This window comes from Gobio gobio (assembly GCF_949357685.1).
Source record: "Gobio gobio genome assembly, chromosome: 2".
NCBI classification, from domain to species: Eukaryota; Metazoa; Chordata; class Actinopteri; order Cypriniformes; family Gobionidae; genus Gobio; species Gobio gobio.
The window spans coordinates 3,065,795-3,084,436 of NC_137098.1; the positions used below are offsets into that span (position 1 = coordinate 3,065,795).

An 18,642-nucleotide genomic window follows, 5' to 3' on the forward strand; every position below is an offset into this window, starting at 1 on the left:
AAATACACATTTGTGTCCTGATATTTCACAAAAACATGCCCACAGCAGGTCAGCGGCTCGTCCCACTCACACACACACACACACACACAAACACACACACACACACACACAGCAGGTCAGCGGCTCGTCCCGCTCACACACACACACACACACACACAGCAGGTCAGCGGCTCGCCCCGCTCACACACACACACACACACACACACACACACACACACACACACACACACACACACACACACACACACACACACACACACACACACACACACACAGCAGGTCAGCATGGAGACAGATCAGTGGAACATGGATTTGTTGATGCTCAAAAAAAAAGCTTAATGTAAAAATATTCAGGATTAAAGTCAGCATGAAATGGCATTCACAGCCAATTGACCTTCCGTCATGTGAACTCCAGGATATTCAGTGAGAGGAGAAACACCGGGCACAGATTATGGAATGGTGGAAATCCCGACTAATGCAAACCCAATAGGAACTCTATTTCCACTTTTAATTGTTTAACTCCTCTCTATGTTGATATGGGGAAAGGGAGAAGAATGAGAAGCTGCTGTTATCAGGCATCAGCCAATCGGCCGTCAGTGGGCGGAGTCACTGTAAACAGCCTCAGCCAATAAGACGGGTTATTTGCACTTGGTGTAAATAGACACTGATTATTTATAAAGCGCTCCTTAAAACACAGATTGTTTCGAAGCAGCTTCACATTGATTATGTTAAAGGCGCCATATGTAAGTTTTCAGTAAAATATTCAAAACACACTAAGCCAGTGTTATATATTTTGTTGAGTACTTACAATATCCCAAACGTTTCCAACAATTTGTAAATCATGAGAAATTTGCGCTTTTAATGAAGGAACCGGGACGTGTGAGGGCGCGGCAAAACAGAAACCCTGAGGAAGAACATCATTTTTGGCAGTTTTATTTCTATTTTTGCTTAATAGTTTATTCTGTTTAATTGTTCTGGACTGGCTTTAATGGTCAGATTAAATGTGACTGATCATCTTCAGAACTCAAATGAAGAGATTTGTAATGAAATCTGAGAGATTTCGGTCCTCCATTGACACTCTAAGCAACTTCAGAAACGGATCCGGAAACTGATCCGGATTATTCCAGATGTTCTGAAGAGACTCGATGGGATTGTCCCTGTAATAAAGAGCGTCTGCCAAATGCATAAATGTAAATGTAATCAAACAACAAAAGAGCAAATCTCTCACTGCTCTTGACTAATCCACTAATCAAAGTAAATATAGATTCATTTACATAATGAAGACTATGCAGTGTTTTTTATACATATGATTAATTTATTCAATGCATGTATTATTTATTTGTTCTCCTGTAGTTTTGTAATTACTTATTTTTATTCCATCACTAACTGTTTACTTCAGTGAGTGAGTTTTATGTATTTAGGCTAGCAGTTCTTTGTCATATTGACATTGGTGACAAGAATTGTGAAATTGATATGGCATCAAAAATATTGACATCATAAAATCATTATTTAAAGCAAAAATAACTGTATCATGATAAATAGCCTATCATTATCGTTTATTGTGATTTTGGTCGCCCACCCCTATTAAGGAAAGCATCTGTTAACCTCTTAAACTCCAAGGACCCTGATAAGGGTATATAAAGATATATATACTTTAAATGTTAAATATCTGTGGAGGAGCTCTGACCTCTGACCTCATATGTGGTTTTTGAAAGCTTAGAGTCTCTACTTTCTGGAGATATGCATCACTTTGGCATTTGTTTTACACAGAGTAACTTATTTACACTAAATTACTCTGGATCTGGACGACCCAAATGTAAAAGCTTCCCACACACACACACACACACACACACACACACACACACACACACACACACACACACACACACACACACACACACACACACACACACACACACACACACACACACACACACACACACACACACACACACACACACACACACACAATACTGGTGTCATTTTACAGGAAACCCTTTGAAGGTTCATAAAGCACTGCTAAAAGTGATAAACATGTGAGTATATGATGTCTGAGCTGTAATATACAAACAAAACATAGGGGCTTTATGATTTTTCTTTGGTTATTAATTGTAGAAAGTGTGTGCTCTAGCACCCTGCAGACCGTTCTGGCTGTTTCCACTAAATGTCAGCAAACACTGGAAAAGAGATTTCTGTCTGGATCATGTTGTATGCAAGATTTATTCAAATGGATCTGAAGGGAGGAATAAGACCTTTTTTTTTTAATGTAATTTCCACCTACCCAAATCTAAAGTCTCCCCATATACAGTGGTATAAATGCAATATCCCAGTGTCACACACATTTTTCCAGTGTTTGCTGACATATGCAGGAATCGGCCCAAACTGTCTGCAGGGTGCTAGAGCTCACAGGGCCTGAGATATACACTTTCAACAATGAATTTATAACCAAAGAAAATCAAAAAGCGCCAATTTTTTTGTTTGTTTGCTATAGCACAGACAACATAATATTTAATATTATAACATGTATCACTTTCAGTAGTGTTTTATGTAATTTCTGTAAAATGACACTGGGATTTTGCATTTATTATACTGTATATGGGTATTATGGGAGTTATACACTTTCAAAAATGAATTTATAACCAAAAAAATCAAAAAGCGCCTCTTTTTTTATTTTGTTTATTATAGCACAGACAACATATTATTATAGCATTTATCACTTTCAGTAGTGTTTTATGTCATTTCTGTAAAATGACACTGGGATTGTGCATTTATTATACTGTATATGGTTATTATGGGAGTTTTACACTTTCAAAAACTAATTTTAAACCAAAAAAATCAAAAAGCGCCTCTTTTTGTTTGTTTGCTATAGCACAAACAACATATTTAATATTATAACATTTATCACTTTCAGTAGTGTTTTATGTCATTTCTGTAAAATGACACTGGGATTTTGCATTTATACGACTGTATATGGTTATTATGGGAGTTTTACACTTTCAAAAACTAATTTATAACCAAAAAAAATATAAAAGCGCCTATTTTTTTGTTTGTTTACTATAGCACAGACAACATAATATTTATTATTATAGCATGTATCACTTTCAGTAGTGTTTTATGTAATTTCTGTAAAATGATACTGAGATTTTGCATGTATACGACTGTATATGGTTATTATGGGAGTTATACACTTTCAAAAATGAATGTATAACCAAAAATTTGGGGGGGGGGGGGGGGGGTATTTCAGCTCAGACAACATATACATAAATGTTTATCACTTTTATCAGTATTTTACATAACGTCAAAGGGTTTCCTATAAAATTACACCAGTATTGTGTATTTAGAGACACTGTATGTGTGTATATGGGAAGCTTTTACATTTGGGTCGGCCAAATCCAGCCGGAAATCCCCAAAAATGGTCCCAGAGCTATAAGGAGGTTAAAGAAATGTTATAAACTTTCAATATTTCAGTGATGTGTCAAGCTTCGAACTGTGAATTAGCCTGACGTGGCCGACTTTAATTTAGATTTAAAGTTGTTGGTGTTATTTTCATTACTATTTTCCCAACAAATGCAGCTTTGCTATCATAACCACAACATAATAAAAAAGCTTTGAGTGTACTTTTTGGCACACGAGATATTTTAGTTTGAAATGAACCTGTCAAATGCGTTTTTTTGGGAGGGGGGGCAGATTTTTGCACCCATGTTAATAGTGGGAATAAAGTGTTTATCAGGGTCCAGGGGAAAGCGGTACCGCAGCATCTATTAATGATTTTAATAAGTATAATCATACACACTGAATATGTTGTCATACGACACACCTCCCCAAGCTCAGCTGCCAATCAAAGCTCAGATTTCGAATCATTAAGTGCAGTGGTGAAATGTGTGATTTAAGAGGAGGATTCTCAGGTGTCTTAGGTGAGGTAACACACACTAAAATACTTCATATAATGGCTCAACAGTGTGCGTGAGGATCATCGGATGCAAAGCACTTACCCTGTGAAATTTCTCATTTCACACCTCGCCGATCCCTACAGGTTTCAAGAGGAGTTCACCCGAGTGACCGATACTATTAAGCCATCATTTCAACCGGGTTTAACAGGAAACAAACCAGAGGGTGAAAGAGCCTTGTTTTTAAGAGTATGGATCACTGCCTAAATACGTCCAAAAAGTTGAACGCTTAATCCCCTACAATCATTCAAATCAATTTCAAACACGCCGAGCTTAGAAATTATGGGCAAATGCTAGTGGAGGTGAAAATGCAACTGTAGGTGAAACACATTAACCATCATCAGGACTAGACTCCAGCTTCCAACCCTCTCCGTCCGAGCTCAAACAATCGATTGGCAGCTCACAAGCAATCAGCCACCATTATTTGTGAAGTTACACTCCAGTTCACATGAGCTGATAAAGGGGGCCGCTATTGATTCAGCGGCCATCCAGGAGAGAGCAATTTAAGCAACCGATGGGGCATAAAACAAACCCTTGCATTCGGAGAAGAAGCCCGGGCTGACGGCGGACAGGGTTACATGCATGCGTGTTGTGTGACTTTAATGGGAAACGAAGTGTGTGTAGTGTGTGTATGACAGACAGACAGACAGACAGACAGACAGACAGACAGACGTGTCCCAGAGGGCTTGATGGGACTAGCGAGTATCTCGCTAATAGATGAAGCGTGTTTGCAGAAGTGGTCCCGCTCCATTAGCTCCATTAATATTCATTACTGCCTGATCTTCAAGTCTACTTGATAAGCCATTGTTTTTGAGATAACATTAACACGCTAATGTGCATTTTGGAATGCAATTACTGTATCAAGAGGCTAGAAATCAGGGGAACGCGAGACAATAGCTAGATTATAGCTTTTTTTTAAAAGAAAATGTGATTGGTTGCACAAATTTCGCCGATGCTAATGCGTGTTCTGGATCGGTTGCTTATTGGCACCAACATTGTCATAATAGACTTTTAATGCAAGTCTATGGGATTTTTGACCGTTTTACTGTTCATCAAGCAAAAAGAAAAGCCAAACGGTTTAAGGAATCAACACTATTAGCAACACTATTAACGGCAATATGATTCTGCAGTGATCACGTGTATGAAATTACGAGTTCTATGAGGATGTGAACGCTTTTTACATATCAGAACGCCCCTTTACTGTATTTGTAAAAACGTTATACTGTATTGGTTGATAATAGATATTTAAAGGAATAGTTCACCTAAAAATTTTAATTCTGTCATTATTTACTCACCGTCATGTAATTTCAAACCTGTATGACTTACTTTCTTTTGTGGAGCATAAAAGATCTATAGCTTTAAATGTGCTTGGTTTCCACAATACAAGTAATTTTCAACAAAAATAATTTCCGTGATACAAGTAATTCTCAACCGCAATTAATTTTCACAATACAAGTAATTTTCAACCACAATTATTTCCACAATACACGTAATTTTCAACCGAAATCATTTCCAAGATTACAAGTAATTCTCAACCAATATAATTTTCAAGATTACAAGTAATTCTCAACCAAAATCATTTCCACAATACAACTTCCATTACCATGATATAATTTTCAACCACAGTAAGGAACAGCATCACAACAGTAATTTTTCCTGAAATCAGAGTCGTTACTAATTGAAATGAAAGACTTACCATAAACTTTTCAAAACTGTAGCTTAAATGTTTGCTAATTAATTTTGAAAATGTTAAACTCACATCAGACTCTTTGACAAACGGCTACTTTACACTTAAGCCAACCAATCATATCTTCACTGATGCTTTTTGAGATTTGTACGCTCTCACTTAAAACAACACTGACTATTATCGAAATCAATTTAGAATATTAATGCATATGCCCAATCATAGGACTTCAGATCAGCAGAGAAAAAGAAAGAATATGCAATCACTGACCCTGTTGAACTCCTCCCATGAGTTGCTCCAAGTCCAATAGTGCGCCTTGTATAGCCCGATCCGCACTGCCATCATCTGGTTGCCACGATAATAGAAGATGGGTCTGTTGGGAATAAATCTTGTGGTAAGTCAACACTGACCTCTCGGTCTCATTTCATTTTGGCAATATGAGTTCAGTAGAAAACCTTTAGCAAACGGATGGTCTCTTTCTCAAAGCCTCCAGATAGTGGTTTAAACAGCAGACCTTAAAGGGTTAGTTCACCCAAAAATGAAAATTCTGTCATTAATTCCTCACCCTTTTGTCGTTCGACACCCGTCAGACCTCCGTTCATCTTCAGACACAAATGAAGATATTTTAGTGTAAAGCTGATGCTGAGAAAGGCTTCAGATAGGCCTCCATTGGCATTCAGTACATTTACACTCACAAGACCCATAAAAGGCACTAAAAACGTCGTTACAAAGTCCATCTCACCACAGCGACTCTACAATAATTTTACGAAGCGACGACAATAGTTTTTGTGCGCAAAAAAAAATCAAAATAACACCTTTATCCAACTTGTTCTTGTCGACACATGCGTGTGAATATGACGCAGATCCGGCGTTCGGGAATCCATGAAATGCTCACTTTAACCCCATTTAGAGAACTACAGCGAGACCTAAAGCACGATCAATGTAGAATTCAACAGCTTAGACACGCGCGTCTTCCTCTGCTTGTAAACAAATCTCTTCTGGGTCATGTGTCCGAACGCCGGATCTGCGTCATATTCTCGCGCATGCGTCGTGGAGACACACACGGAAGACAAGAACAAGTTGGATAAAGTCGTTATTTTGATTTTTTTTTGCGCACAAAAACTATTGTCGTCGCATCGTAAGATTATTGTAGAGTCACTGTGGTGAGATGGACTTTGTAACGACGTTTTTAGTGCCTTTTATGGGTCTTGTGAGTGTAAATGAACTGAATGCCAATGGAGGCCTATCTGAAGCCTTTCTCAGCATCAGCTTTACACTAAAATATCTTCATTTGTGTCTGAAGATGAACGGAGGTCTGACGGGTGTCCAACGACATAAGGGTGAGGAATTAATGACAGAATTTCATTAAACTAACCCTTTAACTTCCCTCAAAATCACTTTGTTTCCCAGAGAAACACCAACAGAAATGTTAAGCTAGCAGCAAAGAAGTTACTGACTGTATTAGTGCACTTATTTACACCTGCCGTTAACATCTCGAGTGATTGGATTCAAAGCGGACAATGATAAATAAAGAAATGAACGCTCAAATCACCTTTGAAAGTGGTTAGAGACAGTAATGACCACATTACATTTGTTGAGTAAGAGCATCGACAGGTTCCAGAAAAGAAGGTTTTTACAGCAATGCCACAGAAATGTTTTTTTGTTTTTGTTTTAATGCAACAGTCAATGCCAATTAAGAGTCTAACCGCTTACACAAGAGAGAACATTCTGAACGCTGCATGTAAATCAAGGATTTTGCATCAGTCTAATCAAAAGGGATAACAAAATAATCAACTGAATGGACGCTATGCTTGCTTCGAGGTGTTTACCTGTCTAGCTGTGAGTTGTTGAAGAGTACAGGACTTAAATCCAGCCCATCAATGACACGGTCATCAGGGGGAAGAACGCCGGCCACAGAAAGACTCGTGCTGAAGAGATCCATCACACTGCCCAACTGAGGACTCACCTGAGGAACACAACGGTTTAAAAGATGTCAGAGGTAGAACAAAACACTGGTATAACACAAACAGCACATACTTCTGAATCATTTACACAAAACAAGTAATTCTCAACCAAAATAATTTCCAAGATACAAGTAATTCTCAACCAAAATAATTTCCAAGATACAAGTAATTCTCAACCAAAATCATTTCCAAGATACAAGTAATTCTCAACCAAAATCATTTCCAAGATACAAGTAATTCTCAACCAAAATCATTTCCAAGATACAAGTAATTCTCAACCAAAATCATTTCCAAGATACAAGTAATTCTCATCCAAAATCATTTCCAAGATACAAGTAATTCTCATCCAAAATCATTTCCAAGATACAAGTAATTCTCAACCAAAATAATTTCCAAGATACAAGTAATTCTCAACCAAAATAATTTCCAAGATACAAGTAATTCTCAACCAAAATCATTTCCAAGATACAAGTAATTCTCAACCAAAATCATTTCCAAGTTACAAGTAATTCTCATCCAAAATCATTTCCAAGATACAAGTAATTCTCAACCAAAATAATTTCCAAGTTACAAGTAATTCTCAACCAAAATCATTTCCAAGATACAAGTAATTCTCAACCAAAATAATTTCCAAGTTACAAGTAATTCTCAACCAAAATCATTTCCAAGTTACAAGTAATTCTCAACCAAAATCATTTCCAAGTTACAAGTAATTCTCAACCAAAATCATTTCAAAGATACAAGTAATTCTCAACCAAAATCATTTCCAAGATACAAGTAATTCTCAACCAAAATCATTTCGAAGATACAAGTAATTCTCAACCAAAATCATTTCGAAGATACAAGTAATTCTCAACCAAAATCATTTCGAAGATACAAGTAATTCTCAACCAAAATCATTTCCAAGTTACAAGTAATTCTCAACCAAAATCATTACCAAGATACAAGTAATTCTCAACCAAAATCATTTCCAAGTTACAAGTAATTCTCAACCAAAATCATTTCAAAGATACAAGTAATTCTCAACCAAAATCATTTCCAAGATACAAGTAATTCTCAACCAAAATCATTTCCAAGTTACAAGTAATTCTCAACCAAAATCATTTCCAAGTTACAAGTAATTCTCAACCAAAATCATTTCCAAGTTACAAGTAATTCTCAACCAAAATCATTTCCAAGATACAAGTAATTCTCAACCAAAATCATTTCCAAGATACAAGTAATTCTCAACCAAAATCATTTCCAAGTTACAAGTAATTCTCAACCAAAATCATTTCCAAGATACAAGTAATTCTCAACCAAAATCATTTCTAAGATACAAGTAATTCTCAACCAAAATCATTTCCAAGATACAAGTAATTCTCAACCAAAATCATTTCTAAGATACAAGTAATTCTCAACCAAAATCATTTCCAAGATACAAGTAATTCTCAACCAAAATCATTTCCAAGTTACAAGTAATTCTCAACCAAAATCATTTCCAAGATACAAGTAATTCTCAACCAAAATCATTTCTAAGATACAAGTAATTCTCATCCAAAATCATTTCCAAGATACAAGTAATTCTCAACCAAAATCATTTCCAAGATACAAGTAATTCTCAACCAAAATCATTTCCAAGTTACAAGTAATTCTCAACCAAAATCATTTCCAAGTTACAAGTAATTCTCAACCAAAATCATTTCCAAGTTACAAGTAATTCTCAACCAAAATCATTTCCAAGATACAAGTAATTCTCAACCAAAATCATTTCAAAGATACAAGTAATTCTCAACCAAAATCATTTCCAAGATACAAGTAATTCTCAACCAAAATCATTTCCAAGTTACAAGTAATTCTCAACCAAAATCATTTCCAAGATACAAGTAATTCTCAACCAAAATCATTTCCAAGATACAAGTAATTCTCAACCAAAATCATTTCCAAGATACAAGTAATTCTCAACCAAAATCATTTCCAAGTTACAAGTAATTCTCAACCAAAATCATTTCCAAGTTACAAGTAATTCTCAACCAAAATCATTTCAAAGATACAAGTAATTCTCAACCAAAATCATTTCCAAGATACAAGTAATTCTCAACCAAAATCATTTCCAAGTTACAAGTAATTCTCAACCAAAATCATTTCCAAGATACAAGTAATTCTCAACCAAAATCATTTCCAAGATACAAGTAATTCTCAACCAAAATCATTTCCAAGTTACAAGTAATTCTCAACCAAAATCATTTCCAAGATACAAGTAATTCTCAACCAAAATCATTTCCAAGATACAAGTAATTCTCAACCAAAATCATTTCCAAGTTACAAGTAATTTTCAACCAAAATCATTTCTAAGATACAAGTAATTCTCAACCAAAATCATTTCCAAGATACAAGTAATTCTCAACCAAAATCATTTCTAAGATTACAAGTAATTCTCAACCAAAATCATTTCCAAGATACAAGTAATTCTCAACCAAAATCATTTCTAAGATTACAAGTAATTCTCAACCAAAATCATTTCCAAGATTACAAGTAATTCTCAATTAAAATCATTTCTAAGATTACAAGTAATTCTCAACCAAAATCATTTCTAAGATTACAAGTAATTCTCAACCAAAATCATTTCCACTGTATAAGTAATTATTAAAGAACAAATCATTTTGCATGGCATAATAAATTGAACAATAACCAATGATTTTCTTCAAGATGGTAAATCTATCTTCCATCTTATATTTATATTTATGTCCTTTAACTACGTTAAGGTTTTATTTCGGATTGAATTGAAAGGAAAACTATGTGAGTGATAGTGAGTTAAGAATTTGGAGCAGCTCCTGTAGATAAGGCTGTGCGATTAACCATCATTTATTTTCCATTTCGATTTAGGCTTCAAACGATTATGAAAACATGATTATTGATTATTGTGCCACATTCCGTTCCTTTCCAGCAAAGTGTTGCGCTTTCAGCCCTCAATGTCTAAATCAGACAAATCATGTAACGTGACTGTGGTAAAAGGCAGGGTCTTACGTAATATTAAAAAGTGTTATTAAGCTGCGCATTTAAGCCATAGGTGGCTTTCTGTGCATGCGCTCCGAGTCTGAGAAAAAAATACGGACTCCGGCCATCGGATACATGCCAGAACATGTCAAATACACACAAAAATATGGCGAATATTCACAAACACAGTCAGTTGTGTCCTAAGTGAACAAAAAGTCGGGAAGAAATCAGATGTGTAACAGTATATTGGATCCGTGAATTCAGTCTTAAAAGGATAGTTCACCCAAAAATGAACATTAGCCCATGATTTACTCTCCCTCAAGTCATCCGAGGTGTGGACGACATTCTTCTTTCAGACGAATAAAATCTGAGTTATATTAAAAATGTTCTGGCTAATCCAAGCTTTATAATAGCAGTAATAGTTGCTCTGTTTTTGAAGTCCATAAAAAGTGCATCTGTCCGTCATATAACTGCTCCACGCGGCTCTGGGGTGTTAATAAAGGCCTTCTGAAGCGAATCGATGCGTTTGTGTAAGAAAAATATCCATATTTAAAAATGTATTTCATTTTTTCTATGGCTCTGCATCAGCTGCGCCATCACTTCCGGCGAATAAGGTCAAAATACCGGCGCGATCATAGATATATACATAGATTCCTCATTAGTGCCTGCGCGGACCGGTCGAATGAGGCATCTACATATATATATCTATGATCACACCAGTATTTTGACCTTATTCGCCGGAAGTTATGGCGCTGGGAATACTAGACGACATTCGTCTGATAAGAGGTACAAAAATAACATAAATACTGTTGGGTTTCTCGCAGAAACTGATGGTTTGGTGTCTTCAGACATCAGTGTGTCCCACGAGCCGCAGGTTTAATAAGGATTCGTATGTCTGTGTGTTTTTACTCTCATTGCTCTCATACTCTAAAATATCCCCATAGACATCATTATAGACTATCACACTGTTAAACATCTTCATTTGTGTTCTACTGAAGAAACAAACACACCTACAACTCTGATGCCCTGGGGGTGAGCAGATACACATAAACATTACGTTTTTGGGTGAACTATCCCTTTAAAGTGACAGTAGCCTAATAAACCATTAACGCATGTGTCATTAATGTTAATCAAACAACTAAAGACAAAAACAAAATCACCCATTGCTCATGACTGAATAACTTAAGAAGCTTTAATAAGAATCAATGTATATTTATGAAATTGGTTGAAAGGTGTGTGAAATTTCACTGGTATCTAAATTTTAACATCATATCAAACTTATTCCCAGCAAAATAACTAAGTTTTTGGTTATCTCACCCACTCAGATTTGTGATTGCAATGTTGACCAAAATAATCACAAATATGATTTTTGCCATAATTAAGCAGCCCTACCTAAAGCCATAGGTTGCTGAAGGTGGACGTTTGTACAATTACTGTAAACTAAAAGACTTTTACTGGCTAAAAGATCATCAATCAGATTGATTCGACAAAGTTTTGATCATTTAGAGGCCTTCAAATTTTGCGTAATATGATAAAGTAGGGTTAATTGGATAAGCGAGCACAATTATCTATCACATCGCATAATCAATAATCGTAATATCAGCCGATATACGAGTCTCTCACTAGTCAAGATGCTCAAAATTGCTTTAAATCCCACAGACATGCACCAATGCTAAAGCATTTTCTCTGTGCTTTTCAGCGTTTCTAATCTGCGCTCGCAGGTTTATTATAAACCACACTAACATCTCTGTAAATGAAGAGAAAGGCAGAGAGAGAAAGGAGAGTTGGGACAGAGGCCGAAACTGCTGCTTTATCTGTCCTCCCCAGTCCTGCCGCAAAAAAAACCCGCTTTATTTTATTTATAAACTTTGAACTATTTTCCGATAAAATGCCATTTTTTCGCTGTCATCCTTGATCTTCCATTCTATTCTCTCCTGAGCGGGCCTTTGAGGGAAACGGCACGCTCACAATCAGATAGCGCTATCAGCACGGAGCAGCTGGCTCACACACACACACACACACGCGTCGCCTGCTTCAGCCTCCCAGAATTCCCTTCACCAGACAGCCAGTACATTCCATTATCTTCACTCTCAGGCTTCACACACACAGACGTACATACATACTTATACACACAGGAAAAGGAGAAATCAAAGGGAACAATTAATAAAGGTAACTAGCCGTTACCACCAGCTGCTCTTATCCAGCGGCACACACACACAAAACATGGGACTAGTAAAAAGGGAAATGAAAACGTCTTTATCTCCAGTTCATTTCCTCTTCCTTCTCTTCTTCTCTGACTCTAGTTATCTGAGCAGACAGACCTGTCTAATGCACTCAGTCTGAGCTGATAAACACAACAGGAGAGACTCTGACACCCCCCATCTCTTTATTTTTATATTCACATCACTCCATGGGTGAAGCGAACACCAGACATGTTTCTAACGCAAGTCAAGGTCAGGTTTCAAATCACTATTATTTAGTGCTGTCAGTTAAACGCGTTATTAACGACGTTAACGCAAACCTATTTTAACGGCGTCAATTTTTTTATCGCGAGATTAACGTTCTTTTTGGTCTAACAAACTTTGTAGTTTTTTCACATGCTGTTGCAGCAACTAGTTGCAGCAACTAGTAACTAAAAACTACAACACCACTCCGGATGTAGCTAGACCAGAAACAAAACATCAGGCACGCTGCGGCTGCCCACACTTGTTTTTGGGCCATTAAAAGAGTAGACGTGGATGGCAAGCGTGAGACGCCGAAATGAGAAACGTATTATGCCATGGTTTAACTCAGGGGTCTTCAACTAAAAGTGCTTGTCTTGAGCGCTGCTTTCTGCTCTGGTGGTGCATTCACACCGGACGCGAATGAAGCGTTTTGCGCGAGTGATTTAAGTCAATGCAAAGACGCAAATAGACATTCTGCGGCGCGAATTAAGCGGCGTGCATGTCGCGTCATTCGCGTCCGGTGTGAACGCACCTGCATGCTTGACCGCGCGTCTGGGTCTGAACGCAACAGTGAGCATTGCAACGTTAACTGTTTCATTAGCCTACGTCAAAAGGCTTCGCGGTCCGGATTTGGACCGGAGTCCGCTAGTTGGCGACCCCTGGTTTAACTGCACTATAGGCGGAGTCCTAGTTTACCTTGCATGTGCACTTTGTAATTTTATTTTGTATCACCCTGTTTTGATCCCTTAGAAAGGGCTGTTGAAGGGGCTGTTTGTGCAACAAAGTATTTTTTTTCACCCTTTTATTGATGGACAGTGTTACATTGTGTGAGCGATTATTTGCTCCAAGTGTGAATGACTGCTTCAAGTGAGAATGTTGGTGTGAAATCGAACACTACAGTATGCCAATGTTGTTTTCAATAAAACAAACATTTGAACAAAGCAAGCCGATCCACTTTTCTATGTTGATAAGAGCATTAAAATAAGAAAAAATAATGGGACAAAAAGAAATCAAGGGACATTTAGAATAAAAAAAAATGTGCGATTAATTGTGATTAATTGTGAGTTAACTATGGCATTAATGCGATTAATCGCGATTAAATATTTTAATCGTTTGACAGCACTACTATTATTACAATTACCTGAAACAAAAGATGATTTAAAGAAGAGCTATTGTGCTTTTTTATATCTGTCTTTAGTGTGTAAAGTTGCTGTTCTTCTCTATATCAGTGTTTCTGAACTCCTGAAACGCCTTTTCTTCCGGTAACCAACACATCACAATATTCCTCATTATAATAATTAATGCGCAGAATAAAGGGGCGGGGCCTGGTTGAGTTAGTTAATCAAGTGTTGAAACTGGCGATTTCAATCACAACACACTACTCCAGCCGACCAATCAGAGCACATTGTGCTTTTCAGAAGGAGGGGCTTCATAGAGACAGGAGACTTTAATATTTAAATGCCATTTACTTTTAAAATGAATAGTTTCTTATTAAAACCACACACACACACACAGACTTTTAGGCAAGTTCACAATACCATATTTTTCATTATTTTATATTTTTGCTAGTATTTTATGCTGGTAAGTTACTTGTAGTTAGTAGAATGTCTAAAGTGGATCATCAAAATAAAGTGTTATCAGATATTAAGCACAGTCTACTAATACTCTAATGACTGCTAGTTGACATGTAGTAGCAAAGTTACTTGTAGTTAGTAGAAATAAAGTGTTAGCAGATATTAAGCACAGTCTACTAATACTCTAATGACTGCTAGTTGACATGTAGTTAATAAGTTACTTGTAGTTAGTAGAAATAAAGTGTTAGTAGATATTAAGCAGAGTCTACTAATACTCTAATGACTGCTAGTTGACATGTAGTTGCAAAGTTACTTGTAGTTAGTAGAAATAAAGTGTTAGCAGATATTAAGCACAGTCTACTAATACTCTAATGACTGCTAGTTGACATGTAGTTGCAAAGTTACTTGTAGTTAGTAGAAATAAAGTGTTAGCAGATATTAAGCACAGTCTACTAATACTCTAATGACTGCTAGTTGACATGTAGTAGCAAAGTTACTTGTAGTTAGTAGAAATAAAGTGTTAGCAGATATTAAGCAGAGTCTACTAATACTCTATTGACTGCTAGTTGACATGTAGTAGCAAAGTTACTTGTAGTTAGTAGAAATAAAGTGTTAGCAGATATTAAGCAGAGTCTACTAATACTCTAATGACTGCTAGTTGACATGTAGTTAATAAGTTACTTGTAGTTAGTAGAAATAAAGTGTTAGCAGATATTAAGCACAGTCTACTAATACTCTAATGACTGCTAGTTGACATGTAGTTAATAAGTTACTTGTAGTTAGTAGAAATAAAGTGTTAGCAGATATTAAGCACAGTCTACTAATACTCTAATGACTGCTAGTTGACATGTAGTTAATAAGTTACTTGTAGTTAGTAGAAATAAAGTGTTAGCAGATATTAAGCACAGTCTACTAATACTCTAATGACTGCTAGTTGACATGTAGTTAATAAGTTACTTGTAGTTAGTAGAATGTCTAAAGTGGATCATCAAAATAAAGTGTTAGCAGATATTAAGCACAGTCTACTAATACTCTATTGACTTCTAGTTGACCTCTATATGTAAAGTTACTAATAGTTAGTAGAATGTCTAAAGTGGACTAAACGAATTAGCTAAAAACAAAAAAGGGCATCAATGCTCCCCATAAGAGAATTGGACGGGAAGATACACACATATCACAAAGAGCCACACTCGAGCGGAGCAGGACGGGGAAAAATCCAGCCTGCCACTGCCAGACAAACATTAACAGTGTGAAACACCTGCTTATCCCAGTCGCACTGCCCAGACACCTGGCACATCATACCCCAGCACTCTCCTCTTCCCTTCAGTTCTTTATCCGGCACGCCTGGCATATTCAGATACAGAAGCCCTCATTACAGCTCAATCCAACCTCAGCAAACACACAAACAGATTAGCCGCTTAAGACGTTCCCAATCCTCCAGTCCCTCGTCACTCCGCTGTGCTATCAGGACCCCGCACACCCTCAGATGAGAGCCGGGGGCCGGCTTAGCACAGCTCCAAACCCCCCCACCCCACAGCCCCATGTCACAGCGGCCCCTAATACAATTAAAAGTCATTTGCAGAGCGCATAGCTTCAGCGGATCAGGAAGAGGAGGGAGGAAAGGAGACCAGAGCTGGGAATCATAAGGAATTTAAAGAAAAAAATAGACAATATTTGAAAAGGAATTTGATGATTGTCCTGGCAAAGGTAAAGCTTCAAATGGAACTGAACATCATTACTATTAGGGCTGGGTATTGACTAGGGTTGGGTATCGTTTGGTTTTTTTTCGATTCCGGTGCCAAACCGATACTTTTAAAACGGTTCCGATGCCTGAACCGATACTTTAAAAAAAAAAAAAAGGCCACAAAACGAGGTGGATGACATTAAATGGCTTTTTATTTATTTATTTTTTATTTAAATTGAACCATTTATTAAAAGTTTAATGTATACTTAAATGTATGAATATAAATAAATACAAAACACAATTTACTTATTTACAAATTATTATTGACTATTTACAAATTCCCAGTAAAACCTAAGCCACCTAACCCAACTACAACAAGCCTAATATAACTCTAAATAACAGTTACAGTAATAACAGCAGTCGTCTGTGTTCTTGCTCTGCTACAAACCAGCTTCCAGCTTCAGCTTTATATTGAAATATGATCATATTCTCTGGCTAAATATTTTAAAACGCATCGCCTTAATGTTTCCATGGCGACGCATCGTTGTTTCTAAAATAGTTGTCATGAGATGTGGTTGAAAACACTGAATAGTTGTCATGAGTTGTGGTTGAAAACACTGAATAGTTGTCATGAGATGTGGTTGAAAACACTGAATAGTTGTCATGAGATGTGGTTGAAAACACTGAATAGTTGTCATGAGATGTGGTTGAAAACACTGAATAGTTGTCATGAGTTGTAGTTGAAAACACTGAATAGTTGTCATGAGATGTGTTTGAAAACACTGAATAGTTATCATGAGATGTGTTTGAAAACACTGAATAGTTGTCATGAGATGTGTTTGAAAACACTGAATAGTTGTCATGAGATGTGGTTGAAAACACTGAATAGTTGTCATGAGTTGTGTTTGAAAACACTGAATAGTTGTCATGAGTTGTGATGTGACGAGCGCTGAGCGTCTGTCTCTGGCTCAGCCAAAGCACGAAAGCACGTTTGAATTTTGGCACCGAAATGAGGAACCGAAATCTGCGTTCTGATTTCGGTCCGGTACATACCGGTTATATAAGTACCGGTGCCATATTGGAACCGGATTTCGGTACCCAACCCTAGTATTGACACAAATTTCACAATTATTGTTCTTTATTTTGGATATGTATCAGGTATAATACATGGGAACATTTTCTCAAGGAAAACTAATTTCTGAACTAATGTTGTAAACTATGGGAGTCAGTTGATAGTACATTAGCCTACTAATATTGAAGTTAAATTAACTGATTTGTATACAAACACTGAAATGACACTGAATTGTGTTTTTTTTTTAGGGCTGTCAAAAGATTAATCGCGATTAATCGCATCCAAAATAAAAGTTTGTGTTTACATAATATGTGTGTGTGTGTACTCTGTTAATTATTATTTATATATAAATACACACACAAGCATGTATATATTTAAGAAAAATATATAATTTTTTATATATAAAAAATTTATATTTATATATATTATAGATGATATAAATGTATATACATGCAAATATTTCTTAAATATATACATGAATGTGTGTGTATTTATATATAAATAATAATTAACAGAGTACACACACATATATTATGTAAACACAAACTTTTATTTTGGATGTGATTAATCGTGATTAATCTTTTGACAGCCCTAGTTTTTTTTTTTTATAATAAAGTTATAATATTAACTTTACAATTACATAATCATAATTCTACTCCAATTCGTTTTTTTGAAATATAAACATTTAAAGGGTGGCATAAAAACTTGCCAGATTTATTAAATATTGAAGAACATTGACAATGAATATCCTATGTAATGTGGTGCATATAATTAGCAAAATGCTCCTCTCTAGAGTAAATTTTTCTAGTTGACTAACGAGTTTATGGACACTGGATATGGTTTTTCTGAGGTAACTGTGACGTTACGTGACATTGTTTACTTGTAAGCCGTTTTACTGACGTCTTTCTGTGGTTGAAACACTGATTGAGCGATTCCATGTGACGATACGGATTTCGATAAGTTGTCCTGTATCTTTTAACACACTTTCAGAAGCTCATTCGTGTTTATTTCGCGCTGTTACTGGTGTTAAAGCGGAAGAGAAGATCCGTTCATCTGCCGGTTCTCTTGAGCTGAGCCAGAGCGATCTCACGCCATAGCAACAAAACGGTCTTTATGTTTTTGAATTTCGTAAAAAAAATATAGACTAATCGATTCTTGGGATTTAAGAATCGATATTGTTTTGTAAAAGTGAGAATCGATTAAAATCGAGAAATCGATATTTTTTACCCAGCCCTAATGATTATTATTCGCTTAGAATATTTAAAAAATGGCCAGTTGCATTTTCAAAAATTTGGAA

The 18,642-nt window shown here is 36.3% G+C and overlaps 1 protein-coding gene across 1 annotated transcript in view; it reads right to left on the reverse strand.

Moving 5' to 3' along the window:
- The window catches only part of galns (galactosamine (N-acetyl)-6-sulfatase), a 92,522-nt gene that overhangs the window by 17,860 nt on the left and 56,020 nt on the right, over window positions 1-18,642 (reverse strand). The window contains exons 10-11 of the mRNA XM_079806183.1: window positions 7,461-7,597; window positions 5,902-6,004 (exon numbers count right to left, since the gene is read on the reverse strand). Of these exons, the coding sequence (XP_079662309.1) occupies window positions 5,902-6,004; window positions 7,461-7,597 (240 nt within the window). The remainder of the gene's footprint in view (window positions 1-5,901; window positions 6,005-7,460; window positions 7,598-18,642) is intronic.